Below are 10188 nucleotides of genomic sequence, written 5' to 3' on the forward strand. Positions count from 1 at the left end.
CAAAGAAATAACAGCACAGAACATCCCAAACCTAGGGAAGGAAATCCATGTGGAAGAGGCTGCCAGATCTCCTAAATATGTCAATGTAAAAAGACCTACTGCAAGACATATACTAGCAAGACTGGCAAAACTGAATGACAAAGAAGGAACACGAAGGGCAGCAAGGCAGAAGAAAATAACCTACAAAGGAACCCCCATGAGGCTTTCAGCAGATTTCTCTGCAAAAGCCTTACAGGCTAGGAGAGACTACAATTACATATTCAAATCATTGAAAGACAAAAACTTTCTGCCAAGAATACTCTATCCAGGATAAATATCCTTCAGATATGATGGAGAAATAAAAACTTTCCCAGATGAACATAAGCTAACGGAGTTTGTAGCCATGAGACCCCTCCTCAAAGAAATCCTCAAGAAGTCCCTCATACCTGAAAAACAAAGTGGGGGGTGGGGGGGAGAAAGCAATTACAAAGCACAGAGTAAGGAGTTAAACAGATAGAATCAGAGCAGGACAGCAAATACTCTAGTATTAAAGACAAAGGGAAGGAAAACACCAAAAACAAAGATACTCTTGTCATTTTAACCACAAACTCATAACACAAGATGGAATAAGATGTGAGAAAAATAACTCAGGAGGGGAAAAGGAAAGGGACTGAATTGATTGAGTCTAAGGAAATCAGAGGCCATCAGAAAAGGGACTATCTTATCCACAAGATCTTGAATACAAACCTCAAGGTAAGCACTAAATAAAAAAGCAGAACAGAGACAAAAATAATAAATGAGGACAAAACAAAGAAACACAACATAAAAAACTACACAACTCTATTGGTAGGCCAAAATACACGGGACGAGAAACAAAGGAAATGCAGGAGAACCAGAGAACAAGTGATAAAATGGCTGCACAAAGCCCTCGTTTATTGATAATCACTCTAAATGTAAATGGATTGAATTCTCCAATAAAAAGATACAGAGTGGCGAGATGGATTAAAGAACAAGACCCCAAAAAATGCTGCCTCCAGGAAACACATCTCAGCTCCAATGACAAACACAGTCTCAGAGTGAAGAGGATGGAAGACAATACTTCAAGCTAATGACAAACAAAAGAAAGCAGGTGTTCCAATACTTATATCAGACAAAGTAGACTTCAAGATAAGACAGGTAAAGAAAGACAAAGAGGGGTAGTATATAATGATCAAAGGGACACTCCATCAAGAAGAAATAACACTTATAAATTATGCACCCAACACAGGAGCACCAAAGTGCACAAAGCAACTGTTAACAAACCTAAAAGAAGACATTAATAATAATGCAATAATAGTAGGAGACCTAACTCTCCACTCACATCAATGGATAGATCATCCAGACAGAAAATCAACAAGGAAACAGTGGGATAAAATGAAAAGCTAGAGCAGATGGACTTAATAGACATATATAAACACTCCATCCAAAACCAGCAGAATACACATTCTTCTCAAGTGTCCCCAGAACATTCTCAAGAATAGACCATATGTTGGGAAACAAGACAAGCCTCAATAAATTTAAGAAGATTGAAATAATAACAAGCATCTTTTCCAATCACAATGCTATAAAGCTAGAAATTAATTACAAGAAAAAAACTGAGAAAGGGACAACGACATGGAGACTAAACAACATGCTGTTGAATGAGCAATGGATCACTGAAGAAATTAAAGGAGAAATCAAAAAATATCTGGAGACAAATTAAAATGAAAACATACCATACCAACTCATATGGGATGCAGCAAAAGCTGTATTAAGAGGGAAATTCATCACAATAAAGGCTCACTTTAACAAAAAAAAAAAAAACCCTCAAACAAGAAATCTCAAACTACACCTAACTGAATTAGAAAAAGAAGAACAAACAAAGCCCAACGTCAGCAGAAGGGGAGAAATAATAAAAGTCAGAGCAGAAATTAATGCTATTGAAACAAAAAAGGCAGTAGAAAGGATCAATGAAACAAACAGTTGGTTCTTTGAGAAGATAAATAAAATTGACAAACCCCTAGCAAGTCTTACAAAGAAAAAAAGAGAGAAAGCTCAGATAAATAAAATTAGAAATGAAAGAGAAGAAATAACAACAGATACCACAGAAATACAATGGGTTATAAGAAAATACTATGAAAAGTTATATGCCAACAAAATAGACAATCTAGAGGAAATGGATAAATTCTTAGACTCTTACAACCTCCCAAAGCTGAATCAAGAAGAAATAGAGAATCTGAGAAATGTTCTTTTTGAATACCATGTCTTCTCAGACAAGGGAAACAAAAGAAAAAATAAACAAGTGGGACTTCATCAGGATAAAGAGCTTCCGCAAGACAAAGAAAACTAAGATCAAAACCAAAAGACAACCCACCAATTTGAAGAAAATTTTTGCAAATCATATATCCGCTAAAGGGTTAAGCTCCGTAATATATAAGGAACTCACACAAGTGAACAACAAAAAAACAAAAAGCCCGATTGAAAAATGGCCAGAGGATACGAGCACACATTTTTCCATAGAAGATATACTGATGGCCCATAAACACATGAAAAGATGTTAAACTTCACTAATCATCAGGGAAATGGAAATCAAAACTACACTAAGATACCACCTTACGCCTGTTAAAACGGCTATAATCACTAAGACTAAAAATAACACATGTTGGAGAGGGTATGGAGAGAAGGGAACCCTCATACACTGCTGGTAGGAATGCAAACTGGTGCAGCCACTACGGAAAACAGTATGGAGATTCCTCAAAAAACTAAAAATAGAACTACCATATGACCCAGCCATCCCTCTACTGGGCATCTACTGAAATAACTTGAAATCAGCAATCCAAAGTAACATATGTACCCCTATGTTCATTGCAGCACTATTCACAATAGCCAAGGCATGGAAACCATCCAAGTGCCCATCAAATGATGTTTGGATAAAGAAGATGTCGTGTGTGTATATATATATATGTATATATGCAATGGAATGCTACTCAACCAGAAAAAAAAAAAAAAAGACGAATTCATCCCATTTGCAACAACATGGAAAGACTTGGAGGGAATTATGCTTAGAGAAATAAGCCGGACTAAGAAAGACAAACATCAGATGGTTTCACTCATATGTGGAATATAAACAAGCACATGGACAAAGAAAACATTTCAGTGGTTACCTGGGGAAGGGGGTTGGGGGTGGGCACAGGGGGTGAAGGGGAGCACCTATGTGGTGACAGACAAGAAATAATGTACAACTGAAATTTCACAATGATGTAAACTATTATAACTCGAATTTTAAAAATCAGGAAAAAAACAGAAAATAACAATTGTCGGGGAGGTTGTGGAGAAACTGGAACACTTATGCATTGTTGGTAGGAATGTAAACAATGCAGCTACTGTGGAAAACATGGCAGTTCATCAAAAAATTAGAAACAGAATTACCACATGATCCAGCAACCTCACATCAGAGTATGTACCCAAAAGAATTGAAAGCAAGATCTCAAAGATACATTTGCATACCCCTGTCATTGCAGCATTATTCACAATAACCAAGAGGTAGAAGTAACCCAAATGTCCATTAGTAGATAAATGGATAAAGAAAATGTGATATAGACATAGAATGGAAAATTATTCAGCCTTACAAAAGAAGGGAATCAAGTTACATACTACAACATGGATGAGCCTTGACAACATTATGGTAAGAGAAATAAGCCAGTGACAAAAAGACAAATATTGTATGACTCCACTTATATTAGGTACCTAAAGTAGTGGGACTTGTAGAAACAGAAACTAGAATGATGATTACCTGGGGCTTAAGGTGGGGGAAAATGGGGAGTTGTTGTTTGATGGATGTAAAGTTTCAGTGCTACAAGATGAAAAAATTTTTATTTTTTTGAAGTACCTCCATACTGTTTTCCATAGTAGCTGAACCGATTTATGTTCTCACCAACAGTGCACAAGGGTTCCCTGGTCTCCACATTCTCACCAACGTTTGTTATCGCTTGTCTTCTTGATGAGAGCTATTCTAACAGATGTGAGGTGATATCTCATTGGGGTTTTGATTTGCATTTCCCTGATGATTAGTGATGCTGAGCACCTTTTCATGCACCTGTTGGCCATTTGTATATCTTCTTTGGAAAAATATCTAGTCAGGTCCTCTGCCCATTTTTTAATTAGGGGTTTTTTTGCTATTGAATTGTATGAGTTATATTTTTAGATATTAACCCCTTATTTGATATACAATTTGCAAAAATATTCTCCCATTCTGTAGATTGCCTTTCTATTTTGTTGATTGCTTCTTTTGCTGTGCAGAAGCTTTTGAGCTTGATGTAGTCCCACTTGTTGACTTTTGCTTTTGTTGTTTGTGCTTTTGATGTCATAGCCAAAAATCATTGCCAAGACCAAAGCAAGGAATTCTTCCGTATATTTTCTTCGAGGACTTTTATGGCATCACATCTTATGTTTAAGTCTTTGATCAATTTTGGATTAATTTTTGTGAGTGGTGTAAGATAGGAGTCCAATTTCATTGTTCTGCATATGTTTGTCTAGTTTTCCCAACACCGGTTTTTAAGAAATTGTCCTTTCCCCATTGGGTATTCTTGGCTCCCCTGTCAAATATCAGTTGACTCTATATGTGGGGGTTAAATCTGGGCTCTATATTCTGTTCTATTGTTCTATGTGTCTATTTTTACGCCAGTACCATACTATTTTAATTACTCTAGCTTTGTAGTATAGTTTGAAATCAGGAAGTATGATGCCTCTGGCTTTGGTCTACTTTTTCAGGATTGCTTTCACTATTTGGGGTCTTTTGTGGTTCCATACAAATTTTTAAGATTGCTTGTTCTATTTCTGTGAAGAATGCCATTGGAATTTTGATAGGGATAATGTGGAGTCTATGGATGGTGTTGGGTAGCATGAGCATTTTAAAATATTAACTTTTCCGATCCATGAAAACGGGATGTCTTTCCATTTGTTTGTGTCTTCTTTGATTTCTTTCAACAAAGTCTTGTAGTTTTCATTGTACAGATTTTTCACTTCCCTGGTTAAATTTATGCCTAGGCATTTTATTGTTATGTTGCTATTGTGAATGGGGTGGTTTTCTTTATTTTGTCTTTCTGACGTTTCGTTATTAAAGTATGGAAATTCAAATAGAGAGTAAAATGGGAGTTACCAGGGGCTGGGGGCTGAGATAATAGAGAATTGTTGTTTAAGGGTACAAACTCGCAACTAGTTGATAATTAACTCCTGGAGATCTACAGTAAGTGAATATAGAAAACATTACTGTAGTATAATCATTAAACTTGCTAAGAGACTAGATCTTTATTCCTATCACAAAGAACAAATGATATATGTATGATAGAAGTCCCAACCATTGCTACAATTACAATCATATTACAATACATAAATGCATCAAATCAATATGCTGTACATTTTAAATTTACACAGTGCTATATATCAAATATACTTCAATTTAAAATTTTAAATTTAAATTTTAAAAAAAGAAAATGACCTGGAGCTTAGTAATGCATCACAACTCAGCTCCCTTGAGAATTTCTAAAGGACATTCTTAGCCCCAAGCGGCCATGAGGAAAATGACCCTTGTAGTAGATTACATATTTTTTAAATCTCTTTCTTATTCTCCTCTTTTTCAGCCTGGACAAGCCTAATAACAGTTCTTCTAGATTGTTAATAAATGCTTGAATTCAAAAACTTGAAATACTTCCCTGGAGAGAATCCTTTGTGGCTCTTACTAAATTTAAATTGCTGGATAACTGGAAACTGTGTGGTTCGTGAGTCCAAGGCTCAGCTTCAGGCTGGGACTTCAGGGAATACAGGGCAGTGGCCCAGCATCCCCTGGATGTCTGATCCAGCCCATGGCTGCCTAAACACAGAAGGCCTTCTGATTGGTTCCATTAGATTGTTCTCTCTTTAAATGATGCTCTTAGAAGAGTAGTTAGAATCATAGAGGAAATAAAAGAAGAGAAGGCATCCTGCTGCACCTGAGATCATGTGAGAAGTCCCTGTTGTTCAGAATATGAGCTTCTTTAGAGAAATTGTCTCCTCTTCCCACATAGTGTTGTGCATGGAAGAAAGATACCACTCTAAGTTAAGATATTCAGAAGAATGATCCCAAATCTGTGACATTTCCAGGGCTCCCAGAACTTGAACTATTTTGATGACCAGCACTCGCTGACAGCAAAGAGAAAAAGCAATCTGGTATGTCGAGCATCGGACTCCTGTGACAGAGGTTCTCTTATGGGGAGATTTTGCCTATGATGTTTCAACATATGATAGGGAAAGACAGAACTCAGAAGCAATCCCCTTACAAAAATCAAAAACATAGTAATGTCTTCCCTGCTTCTCTAACGTTCCCTCTATTTTTCTTCATGGAAAGATCTGTGTGTGTGTCTTAATCTGCTGAACATCCTCTCTCCCACTTCCTGGCATGCCATCTTCTGCCCTCGATGGGGCCAGAAATCTCTGTTCCTTCAAATGTTCCATTAGTTCCAGCTCCCTTGGACATCTTCTCAGAATGGTCCCTCTTCCCTGCCAGCATAACTCTAAGGATAAGGATATCTTATAGCCTGAGTTTAAATCATCTCATGCTTCAGGATCTCAAAATATTTCAGAAAGTTGCCACCTGGGAGAAGACTTTAGAGATAGATATTGGACTGTTGGAATTACTTATTCCCCTGCTTGTCCAGATCTTCAAGAGAGGAACTGCAGTAAATATTTTCTGTTATTTAAACCAACCTCAGATACAGTCACAACAAAATGTAAAGAGTACAAGGGAGTAGAGGAGGGGACAGCTCTGAGAATAATTCAGCTAGATCAGGTTGACACTTGGTTCTTTCCTGTCTCGGCACTAGTATCTTTCTCCCCAGGTCAGATTCTCCACCCATAAATCTAGGACCTGAATTTTGTTCTGGGAAGCCACCTTGAAGGTTGACCTACCACATACTCCTTCACTCATTTCTCCATTTCAAAAAATATCTTTGAACAAACATTGCGGGCAAGACTTTTTTAGGACACTTCTGGAATCCTCCTTTCACATCCTTTACCCTCTGCTGAGATCAACCACCACTTCATTCACTTGAATTCCCTATTCTCACTCATGTGTAAACCTCATGTCAGTCCCTCACATGTCCCAGTGAAATGAAGCTGACGTCTGCTGTTCCACGTAGTGATTAAAGTTCAGATTTATTTTCCTGACAAGCTGACCCAGAATGAGTTGCAACGCTTTACTCTTGGTCATTCAAAAGTCTATCCCCTCAGTTTAAGGTGTCATTTAGGATGGAGAGGGAAGGTGGTCTCCTTTCTCTGTGATGCTCCGTAAATCATGTGATACAGTTAGTTGCTGTCTTCGTGTACAAAAATGTGGATGCTAGAACAGGAGAGAAAAAGATTCTCAGATGACCTGCTCTGTGCAGATAAAAGCATCCTTGAGATTCGGTAGCTGTGGTCCATATGCGGAAGCATGGCAACTTGGTTGGATGATATTAGCAATATTTCTGCCAGGCATTAGTGCTATCAGGGGTTTGGTGAAATTGGGAGTGTTGGAGTAAAAGATGAGATTGTGCCTTAAGCAGTCAAGAAGGTTTTTCTGAAGCACACATGAGATGCCATATGGAGATTTTCAAATACTCTAAGAGGTATAATCTGAAGCTAACACAGAATGTGTGGGGACAAAACCAGAAATGACGATCTGTGAGTGTTACTGATGTGATCCAGGTTCTCAGTGAGCTCACAGTCTGGAGGGGAAATCTGAGACCATGTTTAACATTAATGAGAAAAAATTAGAATTCAGACCATGACATAAGGCAACTGAGAACAAGGAGTCTAGTGATTTGCACAGAAGCCTGTGAGTTTAGAGGAGGGAGCAGTCAGGACAGACGATAAGAAAAAAGCAGGATTTGAGGTGAGTTTGAAGGTTCATAAGAGTTTGGATAAATAGATGAAAGTGAAGAGCATTTGAATGGAGAATAATGTGAGCACAGACACAGAACAAAGTAGATCTTTCTGGTATCGAAAGTGGCCAATTTGGTTGAAAGGTAGCTTAAAGACAGATAAGGAAGAACTCTGAATGTCTGGGTAAGAAAGATGGTCTATGTACCTGTGGATCAAGCCTAGACACAGATCTAGAAAAAGCAATGGAATTTACTTCCTGTTTTTCTGTTTGTTGTCAACATGGCATTACAAAATCTCCCTGAATATCAGATTTCTCAAGAGTAAAATGGATATGATTGCCTGCCATAAATATACCATAAATTGCTGTGAGAAAAAATTAAGATAGTGATTCAGAAATTATTCAGTACACCAAAAAAAGTCTTATTAAAATTTAATGTGCTGTTTAGAAAGTTAGAAGTCACTGGATGAATATAAACAAAAAAAATAATGATTGAGAAACAAGTAAAGGAGAGAAGTTTAGAATAATTGCTGCAAATATTTGCTATAATGTTTCTTAAAACCAAAGGATTATGAGGATTTCTAAACTATAGGAAAAATCTGAGTGGAAGCTAACTACCCTGAATGTCTACGTGAGCCAGATATATTTATTTTTCCAGTTAAATCCCTACAGAAAAGGAATGGGATTCTCTGTAAGTATGTAAAGACTGTAATCCAAGAACAGTGATTGACAAAACAGAATAAAACCTCTTACTGAGATGCAGTGAAGGCGGCTTTGAAATGTCTGAGCACCAGCATCCAGGCAGAGCAGGGAGGGATGTATAAGAAGAAAGGGTGAAGCTGTGAAGGAGATAGAAACAATCGTAGGAGATCTCACCTCTTGTTTTATTTTATTCCAGGGAAATACCCTCCACAAATGGCCTTGAGGAACCACAGCACCCTCACCGAGTTTATTCTCGTTGGACTATCTGATGACCCCCACATCGAGGCTCTGCTGTTTGTGCTCTTCCTGGGGATTTACCTCCTGACCCTGATGGGGAACCTGATGATGCTGCTGGTGATCAGGGTTGATTCCCACCTCCACAAGCCCATGTATTTCTTCTTGAGTAATCTGTCATTCCTAGACCTCTGCTTATCTTCCATCACTGTGCCCAAGCTAGTGGAGGACCTCCTGTCTGAGAAGAAAACTATCTCAGTAGAGGGCTGTCTGACTCAGGTCTTTTTTGTGTTTCTTACTGCAGGAAATGAAGCCTGTCTGCTTTCAGTGATGGCCTATGACCGCTATGCCGCCATCTGCCATCCCCTGCTCTATGGCCAAGTGATGAGCAACCAGCTTTGTGTGAAGCTGGTGCTAGCCTCCTGGGGCCTGGCCTCTCTCAACTCAGTGGTCATTGTGCTCTTGGCTATTAACCTGGACTTCTGTGAGGCCCAAACAGTACACCACTACACCTGTGAGCTGCCCTCCCTCTTCCCTCTGTCTTGCTCTGATATCTCCATCAATATCAATATCTTGTCCTTCTCCACTGTACTGCTTGGGCTTGGAAACTTCCTTCCAATCTTCTTCTCCTACGTCTGTATTATATCCAACATCCTGAGCATCAGCTACAAGACAGGCAGAAGGAAGTCCTTCTCCACCTGTTCCTCCCACCTCATTGCAGTGATCCTGTTCTTCGGCTCAGGTATGCTTCGCTATCTCACGCCTCCCTCTGGTTCCTTCCTGGATTTGCTCTCTTCCTTGCAGTACAGTGTGATCACACCCATGCTGAATCCCCTCATCTACAGCCTAAAGAATAAGGAGGTAAAGATAGCTGTGAAAAGGAGATTGGGGAAATATTTGCAATATTTTAGGTGGTGAACTAAGAAACATTTACTCAGCATAATTGCAAAGATAGAATTTTGTCTTATGTTGCCTCCTCCGCCCACTACACTGTGTCAGGATGCACGAAAGACCCCACAGCTTGCCTGAGCACCTCAGTCTTGTTATTGCAAAGTAGAGGCATTCATTTTGGATCTCCATTTGGAAAGTCTGTGCTCTGCTAATCCAAAAACAATGTGAAGACTTTCTTCCGCAAGTACATCAACAAGACAACAAAATAATTAGGGTGAAAAGTTAAAATACACATATGATTCGATTTCTCAGAAGCCTAGAATAAAGTTCACAAAAATTTCTACCTAAAATGTTTAAAATAAAAGATTCAAATGAGTGTTCTTGCATTTCATAGAAAATATTTAGCTTTAATCAATAGCCAACCGCATGCTTCATGATAAAATCAGATTGGAGGAATTACAGTTAAAATA

At 38.4% G+C, this 10188-nt stretch overlaps 1 protein-coding gene across 1 annotated transcript; it reads left to right on the plus strand.

Annotated features, from left to right (window-relative positions):
• The first annotated feature begins 8806 nt into the window (after positions 1–8806).
• Positions 8807–9745, plus strand: LOC106836867 (olfactory receptor 8S1-like). The gene has a single exon (XM_014850104.3). It carries the CDS (start codon positions 8807–8809, stop codon positions 9743–9745), a length of 939 nt encoding a protein of 312 aa, XP_014705590.3.
• The last annotated feature ends 443 nt before the right edge of the window (positions 9746–10188 follow it).

This window comes from Equus asinus, chromosome 22 (assembly GCF_041296235.1).
Source record: "Equus asinus isolate D_3611 breed Donkey chromosome 22, EquAss-T2T_v2, whole genome shotgun sequence".
Classification (NCBI taxonomy): domain Eukaryota; kingdom Metazoa; phylum Chordata; class Mammalia; order Perissodactyla; family Equidae; genus Equus; species Equus asinus.